This window comes from Spermophilus citellus (assembly GCF_964194105.1).
Source record: "Spermophilus citellus genome assembly, chromosome: 1".
Taxonomy (NCBI): domain Eukaryota; kingdom Metazoa; phylum Chordata; class Mammalia; order Rodentia; family Sciuridae; genus Spermophilus; species Spermophilus citellus.
Window position 1 is genome coordinate 157786810 of NC_138182.1, and position 19006 is coordinate 157805815.

General features: G+C 42.4%; 1 protein-coding gene across 2 annotated transcripts in view; it reads left to right on the forward strand.

The window, feature by feature from the left end:
* The first annotated feature begins 14378 nt into the window (after positions 1-14378).
* Positions 14379-19006, forward strand: part of FAF2 (Fas associated factor family member 2) — a 62324-nt gene continuing 57696 nt past the window's right edge. For both annotated transcript variants that reach the window (XM_081307288.1, XM_081307289.1), the window contains exon 1: positions 14379-14526. In XM_081307288.1, the coding sequence (XP_081163414.1) occupies positions 14464-14526 (63 nt within the window). In that variant the 5' untranslated portion in view covers positions 14379-14463. The remainder of the gene's footprint in view (positions 14527-19006) is intronic.

Sequence of the window (19006 nt, forward strand, 5' to 3'; positions counted from 1 at the left end):
CAAGCCTTTCAACAGATACGTGTGCTGTGAATGTTTTCTCCAGCCTATATTTTACCTTTTCATTTTTGCATCTGTGACTTTTAGAGAGCAGATCTTTTAACTTTTTATTTATTTTTATTTTTTGAAACAGTACCACCTTGTGTTGTTCAGGCTATTGGACTCAAACAGTCCTCTTGCCTTAGCCTCTCAAGTACCTGGGATTACAGGTATATGTCACCACTTACTTACTTACTTACTTACTTTATTTATTTATTTATTTATCTTTTTTATACTGAGGATTGAGCCCAGGAGCACTTTAACATTGAGCTACATCCTCAGTCCTTTCTTTTTTTTTTTTTTTTAATATCTTTTTTAGTTGTTGGTGGACACAATACCTTTATTTATTTATTTATTTATTTTTGTGGTGCTGGTGATTAAACCCAGGGTCTCATGCAGGCAAGGCAAGCACTCTACCAAGGGGGCTGAGCTATATCCCCAGACCCCTCAGTCCTTTTTATTTAATTTTTAAATTTTTAAATTTTGAGACAGGGTCTCATTAAATTGCTGAGGCTTACCTTGAACTTGCAATTCTCCTGCTTTAGTCCTCCACCCCAATCCCATTTGCTGGGATTACAGGCATGTGTTACTTCACCTGGCTACTCTCTCTCTCTTTTTTTTTTTTTTTTTTTAACTGCTTTATGCAACTGACTAGAACCTCCAGCACAATACTGAATAGAAATGAAAGAATGAACATCCTTGACTTAGACCCCATCTTAGAATGAAAGTTTTCAGTCTTTAACTATTAAGAATGATGTTAGGGGGCTGGGGATGTGGCTCAAGTGGTAGCTCGCTCGCCTGGCATGCGTGTGTTCTGGGTTCCATCCTCAGCACCACATATAAATAAAGACGTTGTGTCCGCCGAAAACTAAAAAAAAAAAAGAATGATGTTAGTGTAGAGTTTTTCACAGATGCCCTTATAAAAACGAGGCCATTCTCTTCTATTCCTACTATGCTGAGAAACTTTATTATGAGTGGATGATGATTTTAGAAAGTGCTTTTTCATCAATTATTGAGAAGTTAACTAAAAATAATAATATTAATTGACTTTAAACTGGGCACATGGCTCATGCCTGTAATCCCAGCAATTTGGGAGGTTGAGGCAAGAGGATTGAAAGTTCTTAGCAACTTAAGGAGGCTCTAAGCAACTTAGCAAGACCCTGTCTCAAAAATAAATTTCAAAAAGGGGGCAGGGTTAGGGATGTGCCCCTGGTGGGTTCAATCACTGGTATCATAAGAAATAAAAATAAATCATTGATCTTAAAATTTTATATCAACTTTGAGTTATCTCACTTGGTCATGATGTAGTATCATTTTTCTATATTGCTAGGTTCAGTTTGCTAATATTTTGTTAAGGTTTTTTGCGTCTATGTTTATGAGATAATTGTCTATAGTTTTGTCTGCTTATAAATCTTTCTTCTGAGCTTATGATCAGGTAAATTCTATACTCACAAAATTAGTTAAGAAATGTTCTTCCTTCACTATTTTTTTTTTAAAGAGAGAGTGAGAGAGGAAGAGAGAGAAAGAGAGAGAGAGAATTTTAATATTTATTTTTTAGTTATCGGCGGACACAACATCTTTGTATGTGGTGCTGAGGATCGAACCCGGGCCACACGCATGCCAGGCAAGCGGGCTACCGCTTGAGCCACATCCCCAGCCCAGGAATTTTTTTAAGAGAGGAAAAAAGCCCCAATGATAGGATGGGTCTAAGATGATGCCAAGTAACCTTGGGTGAAGCACTGGGTACCATCCTCAGCTCCACATAAAGATAAATGAATAAAGATATTGTGTCCATCTACAACTAAAACATATTTTTAAAAAAGAAAAAAAGAAAGGGCTCTTTTCGCAGGCATCTGTTAAATCTCTAGCCCTGAAAGCCTGGCACAGGGGTGTTTGAATATCAAGAGGGAGCAGTCAGACTCCTACAGAAGTTGTTTACAATCCAAAAAGTAAGTACCCTTGGTAAATTAGGCTTCCTAAAGAAAAGCAGAGAGAGGAGAGGGGAACTGACTCTTTCCCCAGGTATTGGTTTCTTAACATAATGCCTGTATGATTTCATTTCACAACCAGGTTTGGTTTTGCCATCACAATCACCATACACTTATTTCTCTTATTAATACTAAGGATTGAACCCAGGGGTACTCTACCATTAAGCTACATTTCTCCAGCCCTTTTTAATTTTTATTTTGAGACAGGGTCTTGCTAGATTGCTCTGGCTGGCCTTGAACTTGGGATCCTCCTGCTTTAACCTCCTGAGCATCTGGGATTACATGTAAACTCCACTGTACCTGCTGTCTCTATGATTTTGTTTTTGTTTTTGGTACCGGTGAGACAGGGGCAAAGGACAGGTAGTCAATCTAAGCACTAGAGGATCAGAAAGATGAGGGCTAATTATCAAAGAAAAGGAAATGGGTCGCTAACACCTCCAGAGCCCTCCCACCATGACCACCTCAACTGGTTGTTAACACCTCTGGGAATAAGGAATGGCTCCTCCCAACACAGGGAGTTGCTAAATGATGATCCCCTGCAATGCTCTTTTGCTGCCTTTGCAAGATAGAAAGAGGAGGTGGGGTGGGCCAGGAAATATGGGATTTATAAAAAGGTAAGATACACCCATTCTGAGAGCATCCAGCTCTGGGTCCCAACTTCTCTAGAAAAGTTGGAGAAGTCGGCTATCTCTGTTTTGTCTCCTTAAAAACTTGCATTCTATACTTGCCTCAGTGTTTCTCAGTGTTTAATCTTCAGCATGGGGTGGGGGATGCAGGGAGAGGGACACAAGGACTGGATCCTGATTTCCAAGACCTGTATCACTGAGAATTGAATGTAAGATCTTAACCACTGAGCCACATCTCCAGGCTTGCTTTACATTTTACTTAGAGACAGGGTCTTGCTGAGTTGCTTAGTGCCTCCCTGAAAGGAAAGTGAGGAACCCAGAGACAGGCAAGTGAGAAATGAAAGACAGAGACTGCTAGGAGCCACAAGCAAATAATATGATGCATGGCACTTTCGGTTGTAAGGTGACCTAGCCATTGAGATGATATGATTATGTTAAGATTTACATTCATATGGAAATTGGACTCCTGCTGTTCACCTTGGCCTGCTAAGGGACTCATGTTACGGGACTCCTGGAGAGTTCCCATTGGTTGGGGAAGGATAGTAGGCGGGAATTCCGGGGGAGGTGGGGGGGGCCGGTTCCGGTAGACGCACTTGGGGGTGGACCAGTTTTTGGCTTGCCGGCGCGTTCGGAGTATTGGCGGCTTTTTCAAAAATAAAGTTTTGTTCCTGCTTGAGTGGCTCGTGATTCTGTGCCCAGCCAGACTGAGGCAAGAGACCAGGCAGAGATACACACAAGAGTTTATTTGTCGCGGCTGGGGATGTGGCTCAAGCGGTAGCGCGCTCGCCTGGCATGCGTGCGGCCTGGTTCGATCCTCAGCACCACATACCAACAAAGATGTTGTGTCCGCTGAAAACTAAAAAATAATAAATATTAAAAAATTCGGTCTCTCTCTCTCTCTCTCTCTCTCTCTCTCTCTCTCTCTCTCCTCTTTCACTCTCTCTAAAAAAAAAAAAAAGAGTTTATTTGTCAGAGCTGACAAACAAAGGCCATCTCTCCATAGACGCAGAGAGGCAATACAGGCTTGGGGTTCAGAACCTTTATGGGGCAGTCTCAGGGATTAGAGCTGGGGAGGTCCTAATGCTGCCATGAAGCATTGGGTTGGTATGAGGGAGTGGTGAGCCTTTCTCAGAAAGGCCCTTGGGCAGGAAAGCAAAATTTTTCTCAGAATGGCGGCTGTCACTTAAGGTGGGTGTGCAGATGCTAAGCAAGGATCTTATACTCTCTAAGTTGCTGCGGCTGGTTTTGAACTTGAAATCCTCCTTCCTCAGCCCCCCAAGTGGCTGTGACTACAGGCATTGGCAATAGTGCCCTGATATCTCTATGATTTTCACTAGTCTTAATACCGAATATAAAGAAAATCATCAGTATTTGTCTTTGCGGAACTGGCTCATTTCACTTAGCATAGTAACCTCAAATTCCAACTATATTAGATGCATATGGCACAATTTCCTTCCTTCTTAAAGCTAAATTCTGTTGTATTTATATATCATATTTTGTTTTGCTTCCACATCTGAGTTATTATGAAAATGCTGCTCTGAATATGAGAATAACATATCTCTTTTTTTTTTTTTTTTGGGGGGGGATGCTGGGGATTAAACCCAGGGCCTTGTGCATGCAAGGCAAGCACTCTACCAACTGAGCTATAGCCCCAGCCCAAGAATAACATATCTCTTTTAGACCCTGCTTGCAATTCTTTGGAATTTATACTCCAAAATATAATCCATAGAACATACGGAAATTTTCATGTTTAATTTTATGTATTTATGGTGCTGGGGATTTAACCCCCAGGGCGTTCTACCAATGAGTTACATCCCAAGCTCTTTTATTTTGATTTTGAGAGAGGGTCTTCCTAAGTTGTTGAGGCTGGCTTTGAACTTGCAACCCTCCTGCCTCAGTCTCCCAAGTATTTGGGATTATAGACAAGTGCTATTGTACCCAGATATATTGCCACCCTAACAATATTAAGTTGTTCAATACTTGACTATGGGATGTCTTTCCATTAATTAATGTCTTCTCAATTTCTCTCAGCAACAATTTGTTGTTATGGTAGAAGTATTTCACTTCATTGGTTAACTTAATTCCTATGTACTTTATTCTCTTTTATGCTATTTAAATGATATTGTTTCCTTAATTATCTTCTTCTTCTTCTTCTTCTTCTTCTTCTTCTTCTTCTTCTTCTTCTTCTTCTGTACTGGGCATTGAACTCAGGGGCACTCGACCACTGAGCTACATCCCCATCCTATTTTTGTATTTTATTTAGAGACAGGGTCCACTGAGTTGCTTAAGCATCTCCCTTTTGCTGAGGCTGGCTTTGAACTCCAGATCCTCTGCCTCAGCCTCCAGAGCTGCTGGGATTACAGGTATGCACTGCCTCCACCTGGTCAGGCTTCTTCTTTTTTTTTTTTTTTTAATTGCTCATTGTTAGTGTAAAGAAATGCAACTGGTGTTCTTGAATTGATTTTATATCCTACCATTTTGCTGAATTTTAGTTTTAACAATTTTTTGTAGAATCATTAGGATTTTATACACATAAGAGCATATAATCTGTAAACAGATATAATTTTACTTTTTCCTTTTCAATTTAGATGCCTTTTGTTTCTTTTCTTATCTAATTCCCTGCCTGGGACTTCCAGTACTATGTTGAATAGAAATGGTGAAAGTGGACATGCTTAGCCGGGCATGGTGGCACATGCCTATGAATGCCTATAATCCCAGCAACTCAGCAACTCAGGAGGCTGAGACAGAAGGATTGCAAGTTTGAGGCCAATTTCAGCAACCTTGTGAGGGCCTCAGCAACTTAGTGAGACTCTATGTAAAACAACAACAACAACAACAAAACCCAAACTTGCCATGTTCCTGATCTTAGAAGAGTTTTTCACCATTGAGTATAATGCTCACTGTGGCTTTTTCATTTGTAACTTTTTTTTTTTTTTTTTGTACTGGGAACTGAACCTAGGGTCATTTTCCCACAGAGCTATAACCCTAAGCCTTTTTATTTTTCACTTTGAGACAGGGTTTTGCTAATTTTCTGAAATTGGCCTGGAATTTGCGATCCTCCTACCTCTGCCTCCAGAGTCGCTGGGATTACAGGTGTGTGCCACCATGCCAGCTCACAGATTATATCAAGAATGCCTTTATTCTATTTTTTATGTGGTGCTGAGAATTGAACCCAGTGCCTCACACATGCCAGGCAAGCACTCTGCCATTGAGCTACAGCCCCAGCCCAATAAAAATTTTATTATATATCTTTACAACAAATTAAAAATAATTAATCAATATGATTCACCTTATCAACAAACCAAAAGATAAACATGTATCATCTCAATAACAGAAAAATCAATCTGACTAAATCTAACACGAATTCCTAATAAAAACTCTTAGCAAGAGCCAGCTCAGGGGGGCACACCTGCAGTCCCAGCTACTCAGGAAACTGAGACTGGAAGATGTCTTGAGCCCGAGAGCTTTTAGCCAATCTGGGCAACATAGTGAGACCCAGTCTGTAAAGAAGGAAGAAGGAAGGAAGGGAGCGAGGAAGGAAGAAAGGAGGAAGGGGAGAAAGAAAGAACCAACAACAAAATAACTCTAAGCAAACTACAAATCAAAGGGAACTTCCTCAAACTAATAAAGAACAACATTAAACTTAACAATAAAAGATAGAATGCTCTTCCTTTAAGATCAGGAATAAACCGGGCACAGTGGCGTCTGTAATCCCAGCGCTTTGGGGGCTGAAAGAGGAGGACATTGAGTTTATAAACCAGCCTCAGCAATGGTGAGGTGCTGAGAGCCATTGCCAAGTAGGAATGACGCATCGAAATTTCCTTGCCAGCGTCAGTGAACCCCATGTTGCTTAGAGTAAGGACTTGTGGAAATGGACCTTTGAAGTGACATTGCATGTATGTTTGAGAAAGGTGACCCTGCTCAAGGACCAGGGTGGATCCGGGTTTAAGGAGGATCCTACTGGATTAGGGTGGATCAGGTTTTAGGGATTATCCCGCTCCTTGGGTTTAGGGCGTTCCCGGTTTAGAACAATCTGGGTTTAGGGCAGTTCCAGGTTTAAGGTTATTCCTGCTGGGAATAGGGTGTATCCTGCTGCCTGAGTTCCCGTTGAGTTCTCGTGGAATTCAGAAAGTATTTGGGATTCAAAGCCTGGTGGAGTATGTGAATTTTGGGGCAGAATGTGTATTTTTCCCCAGAACGTGTTTGTAGAGGGCTGGTGTGAGTTCGGGAATAAAGAATTGCTGTTTGAATCTACAAAGCTGTGAGTGGCTCGTGATTCTGTGCCCAGCCAGACTGCAGCAGTGAGGTGCTAAGCAGCTCAGTGAGACCCTGTCTGTAAATAAAATACAAAGTAGGGCTGAGAATGTGGTTTAATGGTTGAGTGCCCCTGAGTTCAATCTCTGGAACCCGTCCCCCACCTCCCCAAAATCAAACTAATTAGTATACAGTAACAAAAAGCTGCCTTCTCTAAAGGGCTTTAGCAATGTCAAAGCCTCTTTTTAATTCATTATTCAATTTGATCCTCTCCCCAAGTGTGCAAGGGTAGCTATGATTAGGATATGAACTTTTCATATCCTCTTATTTATTTATTTATACTGAGAATGAATCAGGGATGTTTAACCGCTGAGCTATATCTTCAGTCATTTTTATTTTATATTTTGAGACAGGGTCTCACTAAATTGGTGAGGCTACTCCTGAACTTGCAATCCTCCTGCCCCAGCCTCCCAAGTCACTGGGATTCAAGGCATCATGGGACCCAGCTTCTCTCTGATTTAATCCTTGCCACTGCCCTGTGTGATGGTGTAAGGGTCCGGCGAAACGTCGGAGAAAGAGACCACGAGACTAGCTTCATGCAATGGCAAGGGGGATTTATTGGATCCATTCCAGCGTGCTGGGACTCTGTGCTCACTCAAGAAGGGAGAGCAGCCCAGAGCCCAGAGCAGAGGTCAAGCAGAGCTTAAGTACACTTTTTGGAGAGGGTGGGGGGCTTTTCATACATCAGAACAAATCATCATGAGGCACGGGAAAATTGAACAACAACTCTGATACATGATTAGTCCATTCATTGGCGGGAACAGGCTGGGCAGGGGTGATTGGTCACTTCTAAACTGGGTACACATTCAAACTGATTGGTTCGGGCCCTGTGACGAACTGCACAGGGCCCTAGGCTGAATGGCCAGTAGGGCGTTGTCTTAACTATCTCAGGAATCTGGGTGTAACAGAGGAACTTAATAGTACCTAATCTTTTACATTTCAATTCAAGGTTTCCAGCTTAGAAACTTTACCCTTTCATTGGGTGTAATATTAATGTGTTTACAGCTGAGGGGTGAACAAACGAAGAATTGACAAACTCACATGGTCAATTAATGGTGGCATCAGAGTTTGTACTCAGATCTCCCTGAAGAACTTGAATTATACTTTGTGATCTGTATAAAGCAAACTTGGCTCCAAAACCTAATTTGGAGGTGTTTTTATCCCCCTTGTGGTACTAGAGATTAAATCCAGGGGTGTTCTATCATTGAAATACACTGTGCCCCAAGCCCTTTTATTTTTATACAGGGTATGTTAAGTTGCTGAGGCTGGCCTCAAACTTGCAATCCTCCTGCCACAGCCTCTAGAGTCTGGGACTACATGTGTATATCACCAAGCCTAGCTATCCAAACCTAACTTCAAATATTTTCTCAGAAGCTTGAGGATATTTAATATAAAAATAACAACAAACAAACAACAACAACAACAACAAAAAAACTGTGGCTGACATCTCATTACTCAGCAATCAAGATGTTGGTATTCCTTGACATTCTTTGCAGAATTAGGAAAAACAATTATTAAATTTATTTGGACCAATAAGAGACCCAGAATAGCCAGAGCAATACTGAGTAAGAAAAGTAAAGCAGGAGGTATCACAATACCAATCTGAAATTATACTACAGAGCTGTATTAATTAAAACAGCATGATATTGACTCCAAAATATAAATGAAAACCAATGGAATAGAATTGAAGATACAGATAGAAACCCTCAAGCCTATAGCCCTCTGATATTTGACAAAGGTGCCAAAAATATATCTTGGAGAAAAGACAGCCTTCTAAACAAAGGGTAGTTATCTTGAAAGGGTAAAGTTTCTAAACTGGAAAGCTTGAATTAAAATGTAAAAGATTAGGTACTATTAAGTTCCTCTGTTACACCCAGATTCCTGAGATAGTTAAGACAACGCCCTACTGGCCATTCAGCCTAGAGCCCTGTGCAGTTTGTCACAGGGCCCGAACCAATCAGTTTGAATGTGTACCCAGTTTAGAAGTGACCAATCACCCCTGCCCAGCCTGTTCCCGCCAATGAATGGACTAATCATGTATCAGAGTTGTTGTTCAATTTTCCCGCGCCTCATGATGATTTGTTCTGATGTATGCAAAGCCCCCCACCCTCTCCAGAAAGTGTACTTAAGCTCTGCTTGACCTCTGCTCTGGGCTCTGGGCTGCTCTCCCTTCTTGAGTGAGCACAGAACCCCAGCGCGCTGGAACGGATCCCCAATAAATCCCCCTTGCCATTGCATGGAGCTAGTCTCCTGTGGTCTCTCCTTCTCTGACGCTTCGCGGGACCCTTACAATCTGTAGGAAAATGAAATTAGACTTTTATATTTTGTTATGCTTGAAAATGGGACCCCCAAAAGACCACCAGAGACCAAGATCTATGTAAGCAGCAAAGAGGTGTTTATTGTGAGCTAGCTTGGTCCTCCACGCACACACAGCAACTGGTGACGCTGAGAGGCCCCAGCCCAGGGTTTGCAGCAATTTTATACACTCTTTGGGGAAAGCAGGGACTTCACATACATCATAGCATCTCTTAGCAAATCATCACACACCTCCGGAAAATCATAAAACAACTCTAAAACATGATTAGCACATTCACTGGCGGGAACAAGTTGGATAAGGGTGATTGGTTACTACAAGAGGGGGATTCGTTTGAACTGATTGGTTTAAGCCAAGAGGGATGTTCGTGCTGAACTACATGGTTTTCCAACACGTTATCAACCACCATAAACTACTAGGAGGGTCATCTGGCATCCCAGGTATTTCCCTGTCTCATGCTGATTGGTGGCTGCTAGGGGGTTGCTATGGGTCCCCACCTAGCCTGACTGAGTCAGGGACACCTGGCGCAGCAGATCTTTCCTGTTATTTGTAGATAAACAACTCAGCAGGGTGGGTATGTGCCTAGGAGTGCTCTGTAGGTCTTTCCAAGGACAAGGGACACGTCCCCTTCCTTGGACAGGCTTTGCTGAGGTAGAGGCTGGTTTTTCAATTTCACCCTGCACAAAGCTTGAATCAAAATGGATCAGAGACTTAGGAATTAGAACAGAAACATTACAACTGCTAGAAGAAAACCTAGGGTCAACACTCTATCATATAGGTCCTGGCACAGATTGCCTTAAGAAGACCCCAAAAGCACAAGAAAAAAAAAAGCCAACAATTAATAAATGGGATGCCATTGGACTAAAAAGTTTCTGCACAGCTAAGGAAATAATTACAGTGTGTAGACAGAGCCTACAGAATGGGAGAAAATCTCACTCCAGTCAGATTGGCAAATATCAAGAATAAAACAACAATAAATTATAGTGAGATTGTGGGGAGAAAGCAACATTTGTATATTGTAGGTGGGACAACAGACTAGTACTAGCACTCTGGAAAGCAGTTTGGAGAGTCCTCAAAAAACTAGGAATGGAACCACCATATGACCCAGCTATCCACTCCTGGATATTTTCCCAAAAGATGTAAAATTGGCATATTACAGTGACACAGCCACATCGTTTATAGCAGCACAATTCACAATAGCTAAATTATGAAATCAACCCAGATGCCTGTCCCTACATGAATGGATTAAGAAATTATAGTATATGTATACAATGGAGTTCCACTTAGCCATGAAACAGAATGAAATTATGGCATTGCCAGTAAAAGGATGGAAATGGAGAATATCAGGCTAAGTGAAATTAGCCAAACTCAGGAACTCAGCATGGAAGTGGGGTTCCTTGGAGAGTTAGGCCTGCCCAAGAAAGCTGGAGTGGGGCTGTGCCGGGTTTCTGTTCTCGCGACTAAAAGGCTCAGGGGTCACTCTAGTTAAACTGGGCTAACTGGGCTGCATGAAATAACCACACAAGAGACACAAATACCTTTTTCTTTGGGGTTGCTGTGACGGCTCCTCTGACCTTAAGGGTCTGCAGAAAGAGAGAGAGCAAGAGCACGCGCTGACCCCTTTTATTGAGGAGAAGCTATTCAAATGAGGCAAGGGGTCAGGATTCAGGGGGCTGAGTCTATCTTCTTGATGTCCACTGTCAGCAGGTTGACTGACACCTGGGTAGGCCACACCCAAGGGCACAGTAAGAGGAGGGGACACACACAAGGCACTTCCATGGAAGATTCTATCCTAAACAGGGCAAGGGGTTATATTACAAAGGAACAGGTGAGCATAGCTTCACCCATGGGGCTGTAGCAAGACACACCCATTTCTGTTACTGAGCGCCTCAGCACCCAGCTGGGGAGTGTAACTCAGTCACCCATAAGGTTGGCCTCCCACAGGGCTGCTCTGGAGTTCCACCTGGGGTACCAAATTTGTTCCTTAAACCTCAGTCCTTGTCCCCAATGCCAATCCAATAACAAGACGCGGTTTGAGAAAAAGGAAAAAGGTTTATTGCTTTGATAGCAAAGGAGAAGCGCAGGGATTTCCCCATCAAGGGAAGCAGGGGGCTTTTAAAGAGGTGACTCAAAGGCTACATTCCATGTGTTCGGTCCAGAGTTGTATTAATTTGTTAATTTGGGAGATAGTCATTTCTGAGATCTTCTGGAGCCAAACCCAAAGTTTGAATTATTTCCTTCCTATAAGTGTTCAAGGACAGATAACTGCCTAGGATGGGGAAGAAAGGGAATCCTATTTCCCCTGATATTAGGGAGAGGGAGAGATTAGGGAGGAGCAGGGGAGAGAGGAAGAGAAAGAAATGTCTTTTTTTTTTTTTTTTGAATTTTTAATATTTATTTTTTAGTTCTCGGCGGACACAACATCTTTGTTGGTATGTGGTGCTGAGGATCGAACCCGGGCCGCACGCACACCAGGTGAGCGCGCTACCGCTTGAGCCACATCCCCAGCCGGAAAGAAATGTATTTTAAAAAATAAATGGCGCAGGGTGTGGTGGTACACACCTGTAATTACAGTGACTCTAGAGGCTGAGGCAGGAGATTGAGAGTTCAAAGCCAGCCTCAGCAAAAGCAAGGTGCTGAGCAACTCAGTGAGACCCTGTCTCTAAATAAAATACAAAATAGGGCTGGGGATGTGGCTCAGTGGTGCCCTAAGAGTGCCCCTGAGTTCAGTCCCTGGTACAAAAAAAAAAAAAAAAAAAGTCGCAGGTCGCAGTGAGGAGCAGCAATGGCTATGTTCAAACCATAAAGTGGACTACCTTTACAAAATCTGGATTGCCCAGATTATTTTTCAAGGATTTGAAGGCCATTTTTGTCAGAAATACTGAATCTCTACACTGGCTCTCTGGTTGGGCCTGCACAAATGCCATATGGGTGACCTCATTTTCTTTTTTTTTCTTGTGGTGCTGGGGATTGAACCCAGGGCCTTGTGTATGTGAGGTAAGCACTCTACCAACTATATCCCTAGCCTACCGGTGACCCCTCGATATCTGGAGGCCTACTCCACCCCCAGGTCATGCCAATGCCACCACTTTTTTGAGAGAGGCACATATTTACAATTGTAAGCCCATCTTTTGGTTAATACCCAGCAGATGACTATAGCCCATTGAGCAAGGGCTCCATTTTATTGCTGAAACCTGATCAAGACTAGAAAGAAAGTAAGCAAAATATAAGTTCTTCCATTCTGGGTTTTTTTTTTTTTTTTTCTTTTTTCTTTTTCTTTTTTTTTGCAAGAGGGATTGAACTCAGGGGAGCTCAACCACTAAACCATACTCCCAGTCCTTTTTTTTTTGCATTTCATTTAGAGACAGGGTCTCAATGAGTTGTTTAGCACCTCACTTTTTGCTGAAGCTGGCTCATGATCCTCCAGTCTCAGCCTCTGGAGTCACTGGGATTACAGGTGTGCGCCACTGTACCCGGCAAGTCCTTCTTCTTTTTTTTTTTTTAGAATTTTTAATATTTATTTTTTAGTTCTCGGCAGACACAACATCTTTGTTGGTATGTGGTGCTGATGTGGTGCTGAGGATCGAACCCGGGCCGCACGCGTGCCGGGCGAGCGCGCTACCGCTTGAACCACATCCCCAGCACCCCCCCCCCCCCCAGTCCTTCTATTCTTTAACTTAACTCTTCAGAGAATTTACTGAAGTTCAAAGAACTTTCTGTTAGCAGGGGTGGGGATTATAATGGAAGGTGGGGCCCAGGAGGCCAAATTCCTTGCTGGCAGTGGCATGGTAGTGTTAAGAGGAAAAATTCCCACTGGGCACTAGGGTATTGGCCTGTCATCACCTCAACTCAGAAAGATGAGATGGGAGGATCACAAGTTCAAGGCCAGCTTCAGTAACCCAGAGAGTCCTATCTCAAAATAGAAAATGATGTCAGGCTTTCTTGGTGGTGTATGCCTGAAATCCCAGCAAATCAGAGCCCGAGGCAGGAGGATCTCGATTTCAAAGTGAGGACCTAAGCAACTCAGAGAGACCCTATCCCTAAATAAAATATAAAAATGGGCTCAGTGGTTAAGTGCCCCTGTTGCCACCATGTCCAGCCCCACAAATTTATATTTATATTTAATATGACAGTGGAAAAGTGTGTACCAAACCCAGCTCTTTGCATCAAGTAGCAGTAACGAAAATGGGAGATCTAAGGAGAAGTGTTAGGCTTCTCTTTTTGCAAGGGAAGTAGAGACTTAGAGGTGGGATAAAACAGAAATACCATATGAAAAGGGTAAGAAACCGTCTCCAAGGGAAATGAATAGAGGCGGTTATGTCAGGGCTCTAGGGGAAAATCTTATTCAGTCATTGGTAAGATGGAGCCCAAGAGGTTAGCCGAAGGACGCCCAGCATTTGCAAGGTGGTAACTAGAACTTGAACCTAACTCTCCTGAACCAAGTCCTGGGATCCTTCTTGGGCTGTAGGGGTCTAGGCCCTTGGTGCTAAGTGCAGAATGACCTGAGAAAGCTTGAGGCTAAGGTAACTTGGCTACAAGGTTTTGGAAAGCTCCCCCCATATACGGGAGTACCATCAACAGACAGGAAGCCAGGTCCAAACACTCCTGCCAAATGATGCGGAGATCACAATTTAAACAAAAAGCTTTCCCTCAGCTTCCTGTAGGAAGGCGGCGGCGGAAACGCCCCACCAGCACTCAGACTTTCGGAGCCTCCCGAGAGACGTTCCGGAACTTTTGAACAGTCAGGACGTGAATCAAGTGTCAACGGCCGACATTTCCCAACGGTCACGATTTGCTGAGAATCCTTCAGGATTATCGAAAGTGATTGGAAGATGGTTAGGGAGCAGTCCAAATCGGCCGAACACCATTTGGGACCTTTCCGAAACACAGTCAAGCCCCTTCGATTCTCTGCGTTCTACTCAGGAATCTTGGGACTCCCGTCACCGTTCTAGGCTTGAAACCAAAGGGCGACTAGTACCGATAGCCCCTCGGCAGTTTCCGGATTTGTTCAGCCTTGACCGGAGAGTAACGCCCTCTGGTTGCAGGCTGAGGAAGGGGCGTGTGAGCCAGCGCGCGCGCACGCAGTTGCGTGCCGGCGACCGTTCAGACCGGAAGTGGTTGCGCCTGAGGTCACTTCCGGCGGGTGACGGTGCGGACGGGTCAGGAGCGTAGAGGCGGCGGCAAAATGGCGGCGCCTGAGGAACGGGATCTAACCCAGGAGCAGACAGAGAAGCTGCTGCAGTTTCAGGTAGCAGCGAGTAGTCGGCGCAGCAGATGTCCCCGCGGGATGGGGAGTGGGCCCCTAGAGGATCGCATAACCCTCCTAACTCAGATTGGGTCCGGGCTCTTTCTCAGACCAGCAGGAGCCCCCCCCCCCCAGATGCCAACTGTCCGGATTCCCCTAGTCTCCGAGCCTCTGTCGGGTCTCAGCCTTCTAGCAATCTCTGCCAGCCAGGCGCATCTTCTGCGTGCCCCTCTACCCTCAGCGGGTCAGCTTCCCTCGTTTCTTTTTGCGGCGCTAGTCCTCAATCATCCTTGTCAACCTAGTTACCTGTCAGATCATCTCCGCCCAAGGACTCTAGATCTGCCCGAAATGCATAATTCCTATCTCAGAGTTGGCGTGAATTCAGGTTTCCGGATCATTTCCACCACTGCCCCGTACTATTTCCACAAACATTCATCCAGGGCCTCTTTGGTACCGGGTCTTGTGTTGCGGGCTGTGGTGGGGGAGGAAACACCTACACACAGGCCTGGCTCCTGCTCTGTAGTTGTGGGAGGACACCATATACAGAAACAGTACAACATAAATATGATCATCGATGGCTTCTGAGGGGTTTGTTACACCTCGGCTCATTCCTAGACTCCTGTGCTTGATATACTTGAGGAATCTGCATTTTAGTGAATTTTACGTTAAGAACATTTGGCACTAAGCACTTCACCTCTCAGCTGGAGAATCTGGTTGTAGGAGACCATTAGGGTAGATAACCAGGGTTTTGTTAGCAGTTCTCCTGTCTGCATATTTTAAAAGTGTCTACTCCCTTGAGGATGTTGTGGAGAACAAACGAGTTTATGGATATTAGAAGGGCATTATAAACAGTTAAATGCTCTCAAATAGTATTGCTGCTGTTTTTCATTATTTACTTTAGAAAAGAACTTAAGTTAGTATTACATTTATATCCTAATATGAAATGTGCTAAATATTCATTTATTCCTCAGTATTAGGAAAAATCTTAGTGCTCAGGCACTCAGGTAGAATACTATTTACTAAGTATTTACAAAGTTGTAAGCATTTTGCTAAACATTTAACAAAAAAATACATTAATCTCATTTAATACTCAGGTTCCAACTGTCACAGTACCTATTTTTTTTTTTTTAAGAGAGAGGAGAGAGAGAGAGAGAATTTTTAATATTTATTTTTTAGTTCTCGGCGGACACAACATCTTTGTTGGTATGTGGTGCTGAGGATCGAACCCGGGCCGCACACACGCCGGGCGAGCGTGCTACCGCTTGAGCCACATCCCCAGCCCCTACAGTACCTATTTTAAAGATGAAGGGACATGAAGCTTTAGAGTAATATTCTTAGCTTACATAGCTAGTATATGATTGTGTCATATTTAAACTCAGGTCCATCTTTCCAGAGCCTTTCTTGGGCTTTTAACTGCTGTACAACAAGTTGCACTGTATGGAGATGGGAAAGTGTGAAGTGTGTCTATTGTGATGGTTTTAGAGAATTGAGGGTGGAAAATGAGACTGAAAAGATAAACTAGAGCCTGATTTTAGAGGCCTTCAAACCTCTACACAGTGGTTTAAACTTTTGAATCTGTAGGCATGGGAAACCATCAAAAGTTTTTTTTCAACCAGAGAGTGACAACATTAGATTTCTGTTTGCTTCAGGAACAGTATTCAACAAGTACTTAGAATCTCCACAGGATCACAATAGAACAGTATGATGCTGCTTGCTAGGAGCTGGCTCTCAATTTCCTCATTTGATACATTGAGATTAGTGAAAGTAAAATATTTTGGAAATCTCAAGTTTTTCTCTATTTTATTTTTTTGTGTGACATGTAATTTGATTGGAACTCCCTAAAGTATATTTATCATGTTTCTCAGCCCATCTGATGTTTCTAAGATTTTTTTTGTAGTTCTCCATTGCTTCTGTTTATTTTGGAATCAGTTGAGTATTAATACCTAGTTTAGGTGTTTGTTTTAAGATATTTCAAATGGGAGAGAATAGGGGCGTGTGTTATAAGGAGAACTAATGCAGGGATATGAAAGGAGTCCATTCCCCAAATATCCATATATAGTAACTTCCCTAAGAGCTTTATGCTGTTTGAACACCTAGACAATGACAATATGGACAGAGAGAGAAAAAACTAAATGAGCTATGCAATTGCCCCTGGAGGAAGAAGTGATCTCTTTTCTGCTTTTACAGGAGTAAAGAAAAATTTCCTTTTAAATGTATAGTGGGGTATGACCCTCATTCTTTCTTTTTCCTCTACCACTGAGCTACATCCCCAGCCCTTTTTATTTTTTTATATCAAGACAGGGTCTTGCTAAGTTTCCAGGGCTGGCTTTAAACTTGTGATCCTCCTGCCTCAGCCTCCTGGGTAGTTGGGATTACAGATGTGTACTACTACACCTGGCTGTCCTCATTCTTTTGAATTATAGCAAGTAAAGCCTGAATTGAGCTGTAGAATCAAGTTTATACTCATTTTGAAAATCTTTCAGTGTGCTTCATTAGTTACCTAGCAGGAAAAAACAAATATATGGTGCTTTTTTGTGTATTTAAAAATTCAAGATGTCTGTGATGGCATACCCTTTTAATCCCAGCAAGCTACTTGGGGAGGATGGGCAGGAAGATCACAAGTTTGAGGCCAACCTCAGCAATATATCGAGACCCTGTCTCAAAATAAAAAGGGTTTGGATGTGGCTCAATTAAATGGCCCTGGGTTCAATCCCTGGTACCAAAAATAAAAATTCATACTCATCTGAGGGTTTTGTTTGTTTGTTTGTTTGTTTTTTTGAGGCGGGCAATGAATTTGACATTGTGGAGAAATGTGAGCTTTGAAACTCTAGGCATATATAATTAGAGCCTTTCAGTTTAGCGTCTGGTGAATTCTGCAATTTCGGGCAAGTTCTCCCTTCATTGAGTCTCTTTCTTCTTCTATAAATTGTTAATACTTTTATCTAGTTTACAGCATTTGATTTCTTTTTTTACTTTATTTATTCATTCATTTATTTATTTATTTTTAGAGAGAGTGAGAGAGGAGAGAGAGAGAGAGAGAGAATTTTTTTAAATATTTATTTTTTTTTTAGTTCTTGGCGGACACAACATCTTTGTTGGTATGTGGTGCTGAGGATTGAACTCAGGCCGCATGCATGCCAGGTGAGCGTGCTACCGCTTGAGCCACATCCCCAGCCCCTCTTTTTTTACTTTAAAAAACAAACCTATTTTAGCCCGGCGTGGTGTCACACGCCTGTAATACCAGTGGCTTGCCTATAATCCCAGAGGCTCAGGAGACTGAGGCCGGAGAATCCCAAGTTCAAAGCCAGCCTCAGCAACAGTGAGGTGCTAAGCAACTCAATGAGGTCCTGTCTCTAAACAAAATACAAAAATAGAGCTGGGGATGTGGCTCAGTGATTGAATGCCCCTGAGTTCAATCCCTGGTACTAAAAATAATAAAAAATAATAATAATGCATGCTTGTAGGTTAGCCACATATACCTATATTAAACAATTAAGTCTCATTCTTCTAGTTTTAATTTGGGGTATGTTGCATGTTTTTGTATACTTTTTTCTAATATATGTGCACATCTATAAATTCTTAATGTAGAATCTCTTACCCTGTCACTGGACTGATGAGTTGAAAAAGACTATCCTCCATTTTCTAATATATTTAAGGGTTTCTGCTCTCATAAGTTGAATTGTACTCTTTTTTTTTTTTTAAGAGAGTGAGAGAGAGAGAGAGAGATTTTTTTTAATATTTATTTTTTAGTTCTCGGCGGACACAACATCTTTGTATGTGGTGCTGAGGATTGAACCCGGGCCACACACATGCCAGGCGAGCCCGCTACCGCTTGAGCCACATCCCCAGCCCCTGAATTGTACTCTTGACAGGGAGTCAATTGTGTTTATTCCTAAATTAGTGTGTGCTGGTGTTTGTTGTATAAATTTAAGTAACTATTACATAAACTAATAAAATACCAGTACATAGTTTATATGAAAACTTTATATGGCTTTAGAAAGGCTGTATAAGGATAAGTTCCTGAAAAAACTTGTAATTGACTTAGGTGTGGGCAAGATGTCTGTAAATGACTTTTGGAAAAATCATTGAGGTAGGGGCTGGGGATGTGGCTCAAGCGGTAGCGAGCTCGCACGGCATGTGTGCGGCCCGGGTTCGATCCTCAGCACCACATACCAACAAAGATGTTGTGTCCGCCGAGAACTAAAAAATAAATATTAAAAATTCTCTCTCTCTCTCCTCTCTCACTCTCTCTTAAAAAAAAAGGTAGCTTTTATAAAAAAAAAAAATTGCTGCATAAACATTTGTACTTTATTTTCATCTTAAATAAGAATGTATAGCATATTTTTATTCCTTGCTTTATATGACTTTTCAATCAATTGATTAGTTATAGGTTTCATTCTTATTGGGTAAGAGAAGTTCTGCTCTCAATGTTTTATAGGGATATGATCATATTTGACTTATGAAAGCAGATCATAATAAGTGG